Consider the following 19,170-nt stretch of genomic DNA (forward strand, 5'->3'; position numbering starts at 1 on the left):
TCTTCCTGAAAACTACTAATAAATATTAGATTGAATTTATTTCCTAGAAAAATGTTCAAAAAAATGTGTATGTATTTACTCAAGAAGGTTAAGTCCATCTATCTACAAAAGCTGTCAATAAAAATCTTTGACACCAGATTCAGAGTACCCTTGTCCATTAATAAAGACAAATTGCAAAAGAAGTATCTAAAGCAAATTCAACAGGATTTTCAACTCAAATAACACAGAAAATGCCATGACAAAATTCAAAAATTGTATCTAGGATAGTCAAATATCTAGGATTCATACAAAAATATAATTTAATAACTCTCATGAGATAAACAGCCATCAGAAAAAGAGGACTCCTGCTATTTCTCAAAGAAGTACTGTGGGCTAGACACCTGAGACTTACTATGTCCCCTTCAGCAATCAATACTACTAGGTGTTTATGTATACATGTTCCATTTGAAGTTTTAAATCTCAAACTAATTGTGTTAAGGCAGTCCTTTTACAAATATAAAAAGCCCTACTGATAAAAGTGGATGACCAATGCCTGAAGTCTGATATTGGATCCTCATTCAAATTCTACTGAAACTTGCTGAAAGAGACTATACCCGGTCCTGTTCTCTAAGATTCCAATGGTACCAAGTTCTGTGTCCCATTTACAACTACAAAAATAATTTCCACCAAATACATTTATGCATCTCATACTTGACTTACGCATTCATCTTATAGGAATCAATCAGTTTTAACCTTCTAACCCACGGTCTTCTGACTATTGATAACTGTCTACTAGAACTCATTATATTCCAAAACCTAAGCAACAAACAGGTCTCCATTAACATTAAAGATGTACTAACCAGTGTACTTGACTTTCTGACTTATAGGCAGTATACTAAATACCCAAATTTCTTTGAGTCAGTTTGGGCCTCAAAAAAGACAATATGTCTCTCCTTTCCCTAGCAAAAAGACTTTCTTCTTCCAACTGAGCCTTACTGTGACCTGCCCCTCAATTCCAGCTTCACTTCTTGTAACAATATCTAAAAATTACTGGTTTTAAAAAGCACAGGTTTTGCTGATAACCTCTTTATCAGAGGTCTCAATCTCCTTTTTCCATCAAGTAAGACCCCACTAAAGTCCCTGATTACTCTCCCTAACAAAGTAATGTCAACATGATCCTGCAAAGGATGAACTTCAATGTCTCTAAAATGTCTATAGGCTATCAGAGGAGAGATTCCAAATGATGTCACCTGAAATAATATGTATAACATTTGTAATACAAAGGACTAAAGTTATTTGCATGTTTGTATAATATGTATAACATTTGTAATACAAGGGACTAAAGTTATTTGCATGTTCTGGATATGGAGCTATCCGATACATTTTTTTTTAAACTTTATATGGCATCTGAAATCTTTAAACTCTCTTGAGAAAATCATTTGAAGGTATTGCTTCTGCATCAGGCAATCACTGAAAATGAAGAACTGTGTTGTTATGAAAATTGCAAAATGCAGGCAGAAACAAGCATCTGTACCCATACTTTAAGCTGCACTCACAGATCACTATTACTTAAACTTCCTAACCAAGGATTAGTGCACCTAATACTATAGAAAATGTATCACACTTGCAGCATGTCTTGATTCTTCCTATAGGAAAAGTACTTTGAACAGTCAAAAGGAGGCCACAATTGAAGAAAAAAAGTAACATTTAGGGAACTTTTTAAAATAGGTTAGTAATGACCCAACCTACTTTCTAGATAAACTATAACAAAAATGGTGAACTGTTTTCCATTATTTCTATGTGGCTTAAAATGATTTTATTCTAGCCAGCAAATGAGAAATATGCACTTTCTTAGGTAAAAAGATATCCGTGCATTTATTCTATATAGACTAGTCATACTTTTATTATTACACTAAGGAAAAATGCTGCTAAACTACAAGAGATCAACAACTGAGACCTATATTCTTTATCACTTTCTCTTTAAAGCTCACATGTTCGGATTTTTTTTTAAATGACTATGTGAGTTTCTGACTTTTAACCATTAGTGGTAAAACTAGGTTAAACGCCCTGTCATCATCTTATTTTACAATAACTCTTGTTTTATGATTCTATTCACATTCCTTTTTTTTACTTTTCTAAGTGTCTTACATGTCTAATTTTTACTTTATCCAGTAAATCCCAAAATACACATATTGAACTAGATGTTACTTAAAAAATTTAGAAAAGCATTATTTTTTCCTACACCTGAATTTATATCAGAATCTTCTAAAATGCTTGTCAAAATTACAAATTTTGGTCATCAACTCAAAATACTGATAGCATTGTCTCATAATGTCAGCGTTATCATATTCTGCTCCTATTTCATAAAAAATAATATTTTCTTTCCTTTTAACCAAAATTTGCTTCTGACTTTTTCCGAGTAGATAACCTTTAGAAGCCAGCTTGCCCCGTGTTCTCAGGTTTTGTGTTTCCTTCCTTTGCATTATAATTTTTTTATAGGACCTATGGGAGATTACACTATTGTTCTCAATTATTGGCTTTTCCCATTTCATTAAGGAGGTTATAAATTCTACCATAGCTAAGGGGCTTGTATTACACCCCCACTTTTGTGAAATATATTTTTCAATCCATTTGCCTCATTGAAGCTGGGCATGATTGGTCATTCTTTGGCTAGCAGATTGAATATGGCATACATCTTATTTGAGCAAAAGCAACAAGAGCAATTGTATTAGTTGGCTCAGGTTTTGCTCTTCTCTTTTGTCACAAGAACATATTCCAAATCAGGGATACTCTTTCAATCTAGGACCCACAATGAGAAAACAAGAAATCAGAAACACAACTGGTCATGAACAAAAAGGTAAATTTTGTTGTTTCATGAGCAACCAGATTTTGAGGTTGGCTGTTACTAAAACTAGCAAATGCTTAATAATGTAAGTTCTATGCTGACAAGTTTCTCTGTGTTCATTATTCAACAAGATCTTTACAAATAGAGGACTGACCAACAGATGATTGGCTACTTCATATACAGACTGCCTACAGCTCTGCTTACTGTCCACTTTCCTGATGGCAGACACACCACCTCTACTCTGGAGCTAGATGCCAGCCTTAAGTCATAGCAGCCCTCCTTTTAGTTAGCAGCCTATTATCTTCCCCAGTTTTTTAGCAGCCTCCGTGTAAATGTAGTAAGACTCTAAGATAGCTAAATGGAGTATTTTGTTAAATTTCCTCCGTAAGTCACTGACATTATAAAACCATGAATTGCGGAAAAACAACATTCTCCACCATGCATTGTTACTGAAGCTCTTCCTTATCTGTAGCACCTTTTATTCATAAATGCAGGTTCCAGAATATGTCACTACTAGCATTTTTCACTCTTTGTTCTTACTTTCTAACATGTGCACTCTTTGTGTGTGTGTGTGTGTGTGTGTGTGTATGTGTAGATTTAGGTTTGGAAGGACTATTAATGAACAGTACTGAGAAGAGATATAAATATGATGACATCATTAACACCCAAACTAAGAAGTGCTGACTTTGTTCCGAGGCGACAGAAAACCACTGAATAATCACAGGTGTGAAGTAACATGACTTGTATTTTGGAAAGATAATTCTTCTAGTCATTGGAAAATACTGAAAAGGGGAAAGACCAACTGCTAGATTTATGCCAGTTCAAGTAATTAATAATAAAAAGCTACATTAAGGTAGTTGTGGTATGAATGGAGGTAAAAGGTAGCTTTGAGAGGTATTTAAGAGGCAATATCAATAGCATATCATGACAGATTGTATGTGGATAATAAAGGAATAGCTAATATTTTAATAACCCAAGGAAAGAAAAATAACTGATAAGTTCTCTTGGTGTTCTAATTTAAGTGGCTGGATAAAGACAGTTCCTCAGTAAAATTAGAAAGACAAAAGCAGTAGAGATTAAAAAGAGAAGGCTAAGAACTCTTACTTGGGTAATGTTAAGGTGGAGATAATTTTCAAATAGAAATATTCCACCAATGGTTGAGAATGTGAGCCTAAATAGAAAACAAGCTAGAGAACAAGCATTGGAAGTTGTAGCATAGTTAGCAAAACCATGAACCTAAAAACTTAAGTACTACTAGAGATAAAAACCAATAAAATTGCAATACTAAATTAACTAGAATCACTTGATAATGCTTTGTAAATTCGTTTATTTAAAATTCCACTCACATATGGTCATCAACTCTCATTCCTGGGAGAAAAGGGAAGAGAACCTAAAACTTACTGCATTCTTAGTGTTGTACTTACTTTCTGTTAGAAATATTCTAAGTTTGTAACTAAAGGAAATGGAGCCCTTTCTGACATTACACAACATCCCAAGGTTGAAACAAGAAGAAATTGAAACTATAATCGACCAATAACAACCCAGGAAATCAATTCAGTCATAAGAAATCCACCTACCAAAAAAAACCCCAGACCTGATGGCTTCGCAGTTGAATTGTACAATACATGCAGCACTTCAACAGATATAAAACCAAGAGCCTTGTGATTATATCATTAGATGCAGAAAAAGCATTCAACAAAATCCTGCAACCTTCTTGATAAAAACCCTAAACCACTTAGGCATAGAAGAGACATTCCTCAACAGTAAGAGTCACCTATGATTAACCTACAGCCAATATTTTGCTGAATGAGTAGAAATGGGAAGCACTCAACCTGAGAAGGGAAACTAGACAAGAATGCCTACTCTCATCCCTCCAGTTCAACATAGTGTTGAAAGTCCTAAGCAGAGCAATCAGACCAGAGAAGGAAATCAGAATAGTAAAAGTGAAAGTCACACTATCCCTACTTGTGGACAACATGAATATATCTTGAAAACTTTATGGAGTCTGTCAAAGACCTCCTCACACTGATAATCAAGTTGGGTTCAAAATCAATGTGAAAAAGACAGCTGCATTTCTATACACCAGCAACAGCAAACAGAGTACCAAATAAAAAGCACAACCCCATTCATAATAGCCACACACAAAAAAATGAAATACCTTGGAATCTACCTAACCAGTAAAGTGCAAGACTTTTACAATGAGAACAATAAACACAGCTCAAAGAAATCAAGGATGACACAAACAAATGAAAAAACATTCCATGCTCATGGACTAGAAGAATCAATATTATCAAGATGTCCATCCTATCCAAGGCAATCTACAGATTCAACGCAATACCCATCAAATTACCAACATCATTCTTCTCAGATCTGGAAATGACAATACTGAAATTCATATGGAAACAAAAAAGAGCACGAATAGCCAAAACAATCCTCAGCAAAAAGAGGAAAACAGGAGACATCACAATTCCAGACTCAAACTTTACTACAAGGCTATAGTAACCAAAGCAGACCAGTAATGGTACAAGAATAGGCACATAGACCAATGGAACAAGACAGAGATTCTAGAAGCAAAAACTTGATCTCTCAACCAATTCATCTTCTACAAAGCCACGAATAACAACCACTAGGGAAAGGAGATCATACTTAGCAAATGGTGCTGGGAAAACTGGCTGACCACATGCAGAAAAATGAAACTGGACCCCCTACCTAGCACCATATACAAAATCAACTTTAAATGGTTCAAAGACCTAAATGTAAAATCTCAGACGATAAGAATTCTAGAAGAAAACATAGGAACTATAGGAGTCAATAAACAATGCGCAATATGTCCAAAAAAAGAAAAAAGGAAGACATAGAAAACACTTAGGCACATTGCAGTAGGCAACCAATTCATAACCAAATCCCCAAAAGTGAATGCCATAAAAGATAAGATAGACAAGTAGGGCCTCATCAAACTGAAAAGCTTCTGTACAGCAAAATAAACAATCAAGAAAGTGGAGAGACGATCCATAAAATGGGAAAAAAATATATGCAAATTATGTATCTAACAAAGGTTTAACATGCTAAAAGGAAAAAAAAACTGTATAACAAATTGGGCAAAAGACATGAATTAATACTTTTCAAAAGAAGATATACAAGCAGCCAACGAATATATTAAAAATGGTCACTGGGCTCGGTGGCTCAGCCTGTAATCCCACGCCTTTGGGAGACTGAGGTGAGTGGATTGCCTGAACCCGCGGGTTCGAGACCCGCCTGGGCAGTGAGACCTCATCTCTACAATAAATCAAAAAATCAGCCGGGCGTGGTAGTGCACGCCTGTAATTCCGGCTACTCAGAAGGCTGAGGCGGAAGGATCTCCGGAGGCCAGCAGGTCGAGGCTGCGGTGGCAGGGAGCAGCCACTGCACTCCAATCTGGGCGACAGAGTGAGACTCCAACTCAAAAAAAAAAAAAAAAAGTCAGTCTCACTAACCATCAGGGAAATGCAAATCAAAACTACAGTGAGATACCACCGAATACCACTAATGATGACCATTATTAATATACCAAAAAACAACAGATGTTGGTGAAGAAACAGAGAAGAGAGAATACTTCTACACTGCTGGTGGAAGTGCAAACTAGTTCAACCTCTATAGAAAGCAGTGTGGTAATTCCTAAAAGAACTAAAAATTGGCCTATCATATGTCCCAGCAATCCCTCTCCAAGGAATATACCCAGAGGAACATAAAACAATTCTACCAAAAAGATATCTGAACATGCATGTTTACTGCAGCAAGATTTATGATAGCAAAAAGATGGAACCTACCATGCTGCCCATTGAAACTGGACTGGATTTTTAAAAATGTGTACGTACACACGATGAAATATTATGCAGCCATAAAGAAGGACAAACATAAACTTCCCAGCAACTTGGATGGATTTGGAGTTTATAATACTCAGTGATCTATCACAGAAACAAAGAACTGAGTACCACACACTCTCACTCATAAGCAGACCATGAACATATACCATAAAACTATAAGAAAGGGATTGGCAGTAGCGGGACACTGCCAGTGGAGGGAGGGAGGCCACACAACATCAACAAGGTTACCTGATCTCAAACCAGGCAAAGTGGGGACCAAACGGAGACCCAAATCTTATCTGTATGATGACCACTTGTATACCTAATCCTGAATTGTACCCCATATCTTTAAAATTTAAAAAATTAAGATTTTAAAAAGACACCTGTACATGCATGTTTACAGTTACACTATTCACAACAGCAAAAACATGGAACCAACCCTACTGCCCATCAAAAGTGAAATGGGGAAAGAAAATGGGGTATATGTACATGATGGAGTAATATGCAGCCATAAAGAAGGACAAAATCATGAACTTCTCAGCAAATTGAATGGAATTGGAAACAATCATTCTTAGCGATCCATCACAGAAACAAAGAACTAAATATCACATGTTCTCACTCATAAGCAGGATCAGAATATTAATCACATTAGCACAGGAGAGGGATAAGCAGTCACTGGACACTGCGGGGGAGAGGGAGAAGGGAGAGAAAGGGGGCATATAACAACACAAAGAGTACCTGGTCCTAAACCAGGGGAAGTGAGGACCAGTTGGAGGCCCAAACTTCACCGGCAGGTAATCTACTTGTGCAGCTAATCCTGACTTGTACCCCACATTTATTTTGTAATAAAATAAAATAAAATATTCTGGGTTTCTGAGGATGGATTATGAATACTCAGGCATGTGGCAACAGTCTTTGCAAAGGCAAATAATACTTATTTTAGTTTCACGCTGATACAACTATACCTGCATGACTGTCATAAAATCAAAATAAATGAATCAATTTACCTTCCTTTTTTTAAAACAGAATGTAAGACAGAGAAGTTAAAAGAAATGAAAGCTATAGCATGAATAAAAACAATACCTTCTGTTACAAGATATAGGACTGAAAATATTAAGGGACAGAGAATGTGGAAATTAAAACTAGGGAAAAATTAGTGCAGCAACAAGCTCAATAAAGATGTGTCTCCATGGTTACTAAGATTTCTGCAATGAATCTTGTGTAGTTAACCTTATTGTCAAAAAGATGTCTTTTTTGTGGTAGGAGGTGGGAAATGGAGGGTCACTGATAAAACAGAAGTTTTGTATTAGGGCAGAGAAAAATTTACAGAATAAAATTAAGTGCTGAAAACTAAAGAACAGAGAATAGTATAGCATTAAAAGTGGAATTCACTAAAGAAATTTTTTTATAAAAGAATTATTGTAGAAAAGCAATCACTGATTATGAAAAGTACTTTAAAATGTGTAATAGAAAAACAGTTTATTTGACATGTCAATAAATCATAAACCATAAATCTAAAAGAAGAGTAAATGTCCTTTCTTAGTAAGAGGCGAAAAACTCATTAAATTGCTATATATGCAATATAGACTTTGTTTTTAGACTTCTATAAAAACTCTACTAATTAAAAAGGAGTTGTCTGAAGAAGAGAAAGTCATTTAAACATCACATCATAATTTCCCTGCTTCAGATAGATTACCTAATGTATTTTATTTTTTACTCCTTACAAATTTGTAGTGAATTCAATAAAATTTCCATTTTATTGTAGTCAAATCTCACCAACAAATTATTTAGATTTTCTCCTCTAATGGTCGTAGATATGCACACAATGTATACGTTTAACTTCAAAGAATGCTTTTCCTTATCAACTTAGTAATTTTTTCTTATCAACTTAGTAATTACATTAAAGAGCAAACAAGCAAATATGACTGTTAAGAAGTGTCCACGGCACATGTTTTTCTGAAAAATATAAAGAATATATAATCGGATAAGCCACAGTCTGATAAAAAATATTTTAAATGTTTGGAAACTAAATTAAAAATTTTCTTCTCTCTTATAAGAACAGCAACCCCCATATAACAAACAATCATTATAAACAGGTACTAATTTTACTTCTTTTGCCTATTAATAGCAGCCATATATCATTTTTACGTTGATTTTACTGAAAGTATTAATAAAATTTTAACACTGTATGTATAACAGGTAGTTTTCCTGAATGAAAAATCAGGAAACATGGTCAGAAAAAGGATTTTCATGTCATTTTAAGCGCATAGGGAAATATGGTCAAGGTAGTGAGACACTTAAATATTTAAAATGTTCACATAATTTTGTTGCTTTACATAAGTCAATAATGATAATCAGGACATTACAATGAACTATTTAATTATTAAGAGACTACTTAATTATTAAGATGGCTGTAAAATTCAAGTCAATTACTAGAGCAATTTTGATTAGCAAGACAATTTTTAAAAAATAGTGACTGTACCTGATCTCTAACCAGGCAAAGTGGGAACCAAAGGGAGACCCAAACTTTTCCTGTATGACATCCACTTGTATACCTAATTCTGAATCGTACCCCACATCTTTAAAAATTTAAAATATTAAAAAAGTGACTTAAGTTCACTAAACAAATTAATGAGTCATAAATATTCACATTGCAAGAGGATTCTTAATATGTCAGGATCACTGACATATTAAGAATGATTATGAATCATGATTCTGAATTTTTTTATATCTTGTATCCCATCAATTAGTCCATCCAACAATCTGTATTTATCACAATTAGCCCTTTGCACTCAGAGACATCTCATGGATCACCTACCAGCAACTCAACCACACTTTACAAGACAGTGAAAAACGAATCACTTCATATTAAATAATATAGTGCTGGAAACAATTATTTTATTGTAATGATATTTGGCTAATAATGGAATGCTGGACATTGAGGAACTTATTTATAACAAAAAAACAAAATTTGATTTCTTATATTTTTTGTAACATATGATAACATGTGAAACAACCAACGACATGCATTGCAGGTTCATTGATACAAGTTATGCCATAGTAATTTGTCTGACGTCATCCACCTGGTGTTTTTCTATTCAAGCAGACAATGCAGTCTCGTTTTCTTCCTCTCACATTAATAATGTGTAATTTATTGTCCAGTCTGTTGTCTGAAGAAGATGCACAAGGACACGCTCGTGATTCCTGAAAACCACAAAGATGAGTCTAAATCTAACTCATCTTCACTGCTGTTTATATTATAACTCTAACTTTTGTCTTTTTGTTTTGCCATGTTCTGCAAGTTAAATAAATTGATAAAAAATTTATAATTGTAAATTATGAAATCACAAAATGAAATTTATCAAAAGAATATTACTTTTCCAATTTTACTTTTCTGACTTAGTGCAGGTAGATATATTTGATCTGTGTCACTCAATCCTTCAATACAATCTGCCTTCAACTTTGAAAGTCTCTTTCTTTTAAGGCTACAGTAACTTGCTTATCTATTTTTCAAGTTACACCATATGATACAAAGGGTATATTCACAGGTACTTTTCTTTACAAATGCTCCTTATCGCTACTTTCTGTTACAAAGAATTGACAGCACCACTGTTAAAGAACTTCACATATTCTCTTTCTACATGATGCCAGGTAATATTTTTTAACGTATATCTCAGTATATTTTCCTCTCTTTATTTGCTTCCTTGTGCAATTTGAAAGGAAAACTTCAAGGAAACATACATTTTTGGAAAATTTGTTTTTGTATAAGTTTGTCCTGTATAATCACCAGCAATCTCTTTATGTCCCCTGAGCAGGGACATCAGAGTGGTTTGCTGGATTTACCATGAACCCTTCTCAAAGGGGACATCCAAGTGCAACGGGTTAAAAACAAAAAGACTACTTTTAGTAAGATAATATTTATAAGCTAAAAATAATTCATTTATCACTTGAAATTGATCTGTAATTTTTAAAATGCATCATAGCCTATAAAAAGATGAAAATAAATTTTAGTAATAAAACAGTTACATCCCATCAATAGACTATCCAGTACTCACTGAGGAAAACAGAAAGAAAACTCATTAAAATCCAACTATGTACCAGACACTATGGTACATACTTTATATATACTATCTTAATTCATATTACAACCAGATAAAGTTGGCATTTATTAAAATCATCCACAGCTGGCAAAAGTGATTCTCAGCATAGTCCATAGTGGTTTAGAGTGAGGGCTCTGGAGTCAGGCTTTCAGAATCAGAACCATGGTTCCACCACTTATTAAATCTATGTGATCTTGAGCAAATAATTCACTTTCTCTCTTCTTCAGTAAATACTTAAATGAGAAAACACATGACTGGCAAAGTTCAAATATACAGAGATAAAGAACAAAACAGTGATAAAGAACAAAACAGTGGTTTACCAAAAGCAAGGGGCAGCAGGGCTTGGAAATGGGGAGATGTAGGTCAGAGGATACAAACTAGCAGATATGCAGGATGAATAAATACATCTAATAAGATCTAAAGTGCAACATGAGGACCACAGGTGATAAAATTGTCTATTTATGGGATTTATACTTAGCAGATTTTAGCTGCTTTTGTCCACCACTCAAAAAAAGAAACTATGTAACTGTACGAGATGACAGACATGTTAATTTGCTTCACTTTAGTAATCTTTTTACTATCTGTATGCATCCCATAACATCATGATGCATACCTAAAATACACACGATAAAATTTATTTTTTTTAAAGTTACTAGCACATAGTAAGTACCCAATAAATGCCATGTACTATTACTACACACCCATGAACATTCCCATTACCTAAGATCAGACAGTATATCACAAAATAAGGGTCTGAGCCCATATCTGTCTGACACCAAGAAAACAGTCATGTGGTGCATGGCACTGTCGCTAATGAAAATTACTCTCTTAATGTATTTTTAATTGTCTGATACACAAAACTCAATTTGTAGCTTGTTCCAGAAAACATATACCTTTCCAAAGCAGTCTTCTTAAGTTAAACAAAGAGGAAGATTTTGTTTTGTATCACCTACAAAATTACATAATCTTCTTGAAAACAACCAGCCCAAGGTAAGAAGGATGTGTCATTTGCAGTCAATCTATGTGGTCATTCAATTCAAGGAAAATAAAGTTTCTATTTAATTTACGGAGTCATTTCTAGACATAAAATATGGAAGATGATATCACATCAGAGTTGAAATTGTGCTTCTTCAATTTATTTATTAATCATTTACTCACTTTTTAGTCATTAAACAATATTAAATATCTAGTGAAAGACAATTTGCTTAGCTATTTCTCTCAATAGTCATGGGAATGAATAAAACCAACTAGTCCAATATAAAATAATATTAGTTCTCAAGGTATGACAAGAACACTAATTAGCCTTGATTATTTGGGAAAAATACTCAAGGTAATCAAGAATAATTAAAAGCAGGATAAAATCACACACTAGTTTAATTTATTTTTCAAAAATAGATCACCTCAAAAATATTATCTGTGTTTTCACAAGCAATGTGATTCAGTTCAACAATGTTTATCTACTATTTTTGTTGCTTAAATTGTTTGAACCATGATAACAACTAACTACAAGTTCAAAGAAAATAAAATTTATTCCTGGAGATTTAGATACTAAAGGAGTATCTAAACTCCTTTAGTATCTAAACCCAACTCAGAGAAATCTATCCTAAAACTGTCCAGGTTTCTATGAGTTAGCATGGACTTCCACACCTGAGTTACGTCCTTCAATTTTAAGCCACAATATCTTAAAAACTTATAGATGGTTCAAAACCAGTTTTTATCATTACAACTGAAATTCAAAATATGTTCTACTTAATTATTTAAATTAAATACTTCTCTACTGTAAATAGCATCATCAGAAAAAAATGCTAACATAAACTAATATGGGCCTTAAAGCAAACTATTCTTCAAAGATTAATGATACATAATATTTTTACATAAAACTACAGTGTTAACGACACCCCTGTAAGAGTAGCTAGCTCACTGTCATCATAATAATTAAAACCAAAATGCACTGAGTGTTGTGTGTGATCTATATATTTTATTGCACTAAGTCTAAATAATCCTATAAGCTATTATTATTTTAAACTTATGATGAAAACTGACGCAAATAAAAGTCAATAGCATATCAAAATTTGCACTAATAATAAATAGTACCTCAGGATTTGAACTCAAGTATGACCTGAAAGTCCATAACATAATAATAACTATAATAAGTAGCCTTTGTTAAAAAAAAAAAAAAGAACCACAAAAATTCTCTTGCACTTACAAGGCCATCTTTGAAGGCTCTAGAAAACAAGACTATTTCTTCAATAAATTTAAAAATTTTACATCTCCTACATACAGTAAAAATTCACTGAGACTGACAAAAATGGTAAAGTACTGCCAACAGAGGTAAGGCTTACAGAAACAGTAAAAAGTGTCCAAAAAAAGGGATTACTTAGTAGAGAAAAGTGCATGGAAGATAAAATGCTTCGCTTGAAACACAGAATGCTCAGAAGTAACTTATTTTAGAACTTAGCTCAATTTCTTCAAAAAGTAATTTAAAATTAGATAATAGTTCATGTGTAACTTTTTGTCATGTATTGGTATGCAAACAGATTTCTAAAAAAGAGTATACTGAATCATCTCTGGAAGATTCTCCTAATTCTGGAAAAATTTATTTATTTATTTTTGAGTTGGAGTCTCACTCTGTTGCCCAGACTGGAGTGCAGTGGCCACTCCCGGCCAACCACAGCCTCGACCTGATGGGTTCCAGTGATCCTTCCGACTCAGCCTTCCAAGTAGCCGGAATTACAGGCATGCGCTACCATACCCGGCTGATTTTTTTATTTATTGTAGAGATGAGGTTTAATATTGACTAAAAATAAGATAACTCCTATTTCAAGGTCCCACTTATCTATATGAATTGATGATATAACTATAAAACAAGAAAGTCTATCAACCCTGGCATAGTCAAGAATAAGTAGTCTTCAAATGGTGGCAGCAATGCTATTTAACAACTTGCTGTTAATATTTTGAAAAATGAAAGATTGTGTCATTGATGTACATACTTTTCTATAATGGCCCCCTTCAAAACTTTAAAAAACAAAAAAACTATTTTACTGACACACACAAATTATCTACCAAAGAGTAAACCTCAGACATTAAGGGTTTTGAAACAATTAATGAAACATTAATATATAAGAATACAAAACAGCACATAACGAAATCACAGGGTAGCTTAGAACTGAGTGCATATTATTATTAAAGGGGAGAGTGTTATCTTTCTTATTGTATATTTAAAAACATAAGATATATAACACTGGAATTATTAATACAGTGAAAAATTTAAATGAATGGCATAAAAGAACTAAAAACAAGCAAATCAAAATGAAAATAGGTATGCTGACTCATCACACTGTATTTTATGTCCATAATGGAATAAATTCAACTTAAATACTAAGATATAATATAAATATTAAAGTGAGTTTTGAAGACAGGCAGTTAAAAATAATCATCTGTCTTGGATGAATGAAGCAGATAAACTGTTAAATACGGTTTTAGCACCATGGAGATTTTATAATATATGTATCTCATATTAATTCATAAGAAATATTTAAAGTACACATGGAGTTTTCTACTGGCTGCTTCATCTCCAACTTCTTTACATGGTACTTATTAAGTTTTAAATTACTGATCATAATGTGTCCTGGTTCATTTAGATAATAAATAGCAAAATATTTTAAATATTTTTTAATATTTTAAACACGGGTCTGGAATTTAATTTTTGATTTTTCCGCTAAGCTGATCTGTCTCTCAATGAGATTATTTAAGACATCACAGTAAAGCAGTACCATAGCAGGACATGACCTCAAGATTCATTTCAAAGCTTTTTCTTTCAAAATTTCAACCTCAAAATTGTATTGACATCCAAAAAAAAAAAAACAGCACAACCCATAGATGGGAAGTAAATGTTGTAAATGTACAGGTCAAATCTATATTTAGATGTAAGTGCTATATAAAGATGATCCCAAAACAATAACAATCTTATTAGCAATACTAAAACAGAATTTCATGAATAACTAATTTATATAATAAATATGAGAAATTCATATATTATGTATCATTGGACCTTCAACTTTTCACATGCCTTAACTCACTAGTTTTTCCACTGAATCAAAGTTGCACAACCCATGAAGGATCTCATTCTACATGCTAATCAAGCATTCCTATATTACTTTTGGAGTAAAAATTAATGTTTATCTATATAATTTGTCCATGAAGATCCCCAAGAATAGCAATGTACATAGCCAAAACAGCTGTTAGAATTCATTTTTAACTTACTTTATAAAAGATTCTAAGATATAATAACATTAAATCAGAGTCTGGTACATAAGGTACATTTTTGTAAAAGGAAAATTATAAAAATTGCACATGAAATCAACCTCATTAAAAGATATTTAATTTTTACAGAAGCATGGATATGCCACTGGTTAGATTTGGTCCTCAAACATATACTATGTAAGTAGAAGCTAATGTCAATTAGTATTATGCTAGTCTTTATGGCTTGACAAACACATTATAAAATAACACCACTCTTTGAGATATACATTATGTAACTGCTATTAAATACTATTCTTGTGAATAAACTTTACCCTAGTAATTTTCTTCGACCTGACAAGATTTCATGGACAACTTAAACCATGAGTATTTTCAAAGGATAAGGTGAGAATTAACATTGTTTGCTCAACTGCAGATCATAACCATTATAGTATACTTGGTAAGAATCTTTAATTTATTATCAAGGAAGAATCTAAGTTTCAGGTTTTCTTTTTTATTGTGTAGATCTGCCTTATTTCTAAAAAAAAATAAATAAATTAGTACTTCAAGTACAAAACCCAAATATTGTCATACACAGCACTGAGTATACTATGCAAAATCTAAGTGTGTATAAAATATCAGCATTTTATGTTCACAGAAGACTTACCAAACAGTTGTTTCCACTTGACTGTCATTGAGTTGCCGATTGTCCAGTTGGGCAAAAAGTGGAAAAAGCACTTGAATCCCTCCAATTGAATGAATTGCACTATGAATTGAATGTGTTACTATAGCTTTCACATCCTATGTTCAAAGACAAAAATGTTTACGGAACTTCTATAGCATAATTTTCATCACTATTTCCTTGCTCCACGTATCTTTATAAAAGAACTAATCAACATACTGTGACAATTTAAAAGCTCTCAATTTTATAATTTTTATACATATATACAATAAGAAATGGAAAATTCTTTGCATAATCACTTTTAAATTACTTTAAAATTAAAAATTTTTAATTTTTTAATCACTTTTAAAAATCCCAAGTTGAGAGATCTTTACTTTAAAATGATGAAACTAAAATCAAAAGTTTGTTCAAAATAAGAAATACTACTAACGGACTTAAAGCTGCTCAGGTAATTTTTATGATAGGCAGCATTAGCAACACCTTTTTAAAGCAAAGTATATTTTTATACTTTGTTCAGTTAAACAACTAATTTTATCTCAAAGGACACAGAATATACAAGATAACAGATATGATAGATTTCCTACTAAGGAGATAAGTCCAAAGTAAAGTATATTGGCACAAAAAAGGTAGAAGGCAAAAGCTACTCTGAAGAACTGGAAAACCAAAAAAGAAAAAAAACTCCAAAATTACAGATGAGCAAAGTTTGACATATAAAATAAAGATATTGCCAACTGCTGAGAAGAACATGAAAATTAGGCCACCATTCACCTACCTGAAGCATCAGAGCATGTGGGGAATGCACAAAAATTGATGCATTTTCTTTTGGAGATGATTCCAGGCAGAGTTGAGCATCGGTGGCCTTAGCATTATATGTAAAGGCAATACTACTTGCAAGCTTCCCATCATACAGAACCTGTTTATGATGTTCTGCCAAATGAATGTCACTCTCAGATTTAAACTTGAAGGTACTCTGAAAAAACAAAACTAAAGTAAGCACTCTTTCAAATTGTAACATCATAAAACTCTAAAGTTCAAAGCAGAGAAAAACTTATAATAAAAATATAATGAAATATAATATAATAAAAAATATTTCTTGTGTGCCTTCCACGTGTCAGGCACTAGTCAGTGGTGTTATTTATTTTGTCATTGTCTCTTCAGTTCTATGAAAGTTAAGTTTTATTATGCTAATAAAGATAATGAGATAGTCATTTTCACTAAGTTTCTGATACCTGACAAAAATAATTTTATTAGAAAAAATATAAAAATCAGGTGATATTTATATACATAATATTTTAATACTTCATAGGACAAGTTCAATTTTCCTTGTTAATGTTTTCAAAAATATTTCTATAAATATGCAGTACCTGGAACACAAATTGCTCATTTATAAAATTACTATCAGTTGAGACCATTAAGAAAGTTGACGTGTATCCAGGCACGGTGGCTCATATCTGTAAATCCCAGCATTTTGGGAGGTCAAGGAGGGAGAACTGCTTGAGCCCAGAAGTTCAAGATCAGCCTGGGCAACATAGTGAGACCTCTTGGGTACAAAATAAAAATAAAAATAATTATCTAAACATGGTGGTGGCATGGCTGTAGTCTCTGTCCTTCGGGGGGAGTTGAGGCAGAAGGATAACCTAAGTCCAGGAGATTGACGCTGCAGTCAGCCATGCTTGTGCCACTGTACTCCAGTCTGGGCAACAGAGTGAGATTCCAACTCAAAAAAAGTTGATGTGCAAGAATATGTATATCATCACCAAAAAGCATATCAACATATTAAATGCCAATGCCACTCCATAATCCTATCACAATATACATATTAAACTCAGAAGAAAAGCTCATTCATTAAAACATGCTATTACTTTATATAAAAGACAAGAAATAAAAATGTGCTAGCTGTTACAAGATAAACATCGTAAGAAGTGGCTAAATTTTTCTACAGATATTTAACCTTTGCAACAATTACAGTATCAGTACTTTTTTTTTAAACTTACAACTGTGAAAACTGAATGTTTCAGAAATTAGATGTAGAAAAAAGGGAGCCAGGACATAATTCTAAGTTTTCTGACTTATAGTCAGTATTCAATGAATTGATAGTGAAATCATAAGAATTATAACCCTGATTCTGCCTCCAACTGTTCTTTTGATGCTTAGGAAATCACTTAGCTGATATGGTTCCAATTTTCTTACTCTAAAATCATAAGGTTAAGTCAAATGTTTCAAATTCAAGTTCCTACAGGCGGCACATAAATATGTATATAGGTTAGGAAAGTGGGCCAGGTAGGACTTGCTCAAACCATGTCTTGCATAAAAGTGGCCCCCATAGCTTAGCTAAAGTAAATTATTGTTGGACATTGCAAAATTCTTTCATATTTTTTTAAGAGAATCATGAAATCTGGATTTTTGTATGAAATCACCCAATTTTTAAATTTAATTCAAACATGTAAAACATTGCAGATCAAATATAACAGGTCAAATTTAGTCAGTTTTCTACTTTTGGGCTAGTTTCTAAAGAAATTTTCTAAAACAAAACTGAATGCCCATCATTAGTTACTAGGCATATGCCAAGATAAGAACAGCATAATAATTCAAAACGTGTATATACTGTAGTCTGAAGTATTTCACTGTTTCTTCTGAACTTTTTTGTTTTTCCCTGGATGGGGAGGATAGTGTCATCACTAAGATGCTTAAAAACTCAACATACCTGCTTTATAAAAATAGTGATTGCAATAAATACTGCAAAAATGTGTGGCAAAACACTGAATTAGCTTTTCCATGTCTGCGTTTTATTTTTGCCACAATGTTTGTACATCCCATTTTCTGGAACAAAAGGCTTGCTTTTGTTTTGTTCATATTGCTTACATTGAAATGAACGATTCTTAATATATTCTCCTCAAGTTTTAAAATCTTTTTGTGGAAGTTTAAGATGTCTAATAAAACCTATCTTTATCTAGAAGAGATTGGTCTTAATTGTTTTGAGTCCATGAAACAAAGAACATAATGCCCTATTTTGGTTTGTAGGAGCAAAAAAGGTCATGTCATAATTAAATTGAGCACTTTTATGTTTTAAAAAATGTATAATATAATTTAAATGATAAGACATATAATACATTACATAAATATAATAATTTTCTTATTTTTCTCCATTTGTGATATTAGGTTATTTTCAAGTCTATAAAATTACACATAAAAGTATGGTAAGCCTTTATATAAACCTTACATTATTTCTTTTAGAAAGATTTCAGAGGGAGAACTGTTATATAAAAGGGTATGAAGAGGACAGGGACAAAAATGAGGAGTGATTGCAAACAGGCATGTAGAATCTTTATGGGATGATATAAATGCGCTAAAAATAGATTGCAGTGCTGTTTGTACAACTATGTAAGTTTATCAAAAATAATTTACTTGTACGTTTAAAATGAGTGAGCTATATGATATGTAAATATACTTCAATGGAGCTGTTACAATTATTTTAAGAGATAA

At 32.7% G+C, this 19,170-nt stretch overlaps 1 protein-coding gene across 1 annotated transcript in view; it reads right to left on the bottom strand.

The window, feature by feature from the left end:
- Positions 1-16,657, bottom strand: part of LOC103265396 (neurobeachin) — a gene marked incomplete at its 5' end in the record, with an annotated part of 269,835 nt that extends 253,178 nt beyond the window's left edge. The window contains 2 exons of the mRNA XM_008063067.1: positions 15,673-15,806; positions 16,460-16,657. Of these exons, the coding sequence (XP_008061258.1) occupies positions 15,673-15,806; positions 16,460-16,657 (332 nt within the window). The remainder of the gene's footprint in view (positions 1-15,672; positions 15,807-16,459) is intronic.
- Between the last annotated feature and the right edge of the window lie 2,513 nt (positions 16,658-19,170).

This window comes from Carlito syrichta, unplaced genomic scaffold (assembly GCF_000164805.1).
Source record: "Carlito syrichta isolate Samal-C Ts95f unplaced genomic scaffold, Tarsius_syrichta-2.0.1 Scaffold306519, whole genome shotgun sequence".
Lineage (NCBI taxonomy): Eukaryota > Metazoa > Chordata > Mammalia > Primates > Tarsiidae > Carlito > Carlito syrichta.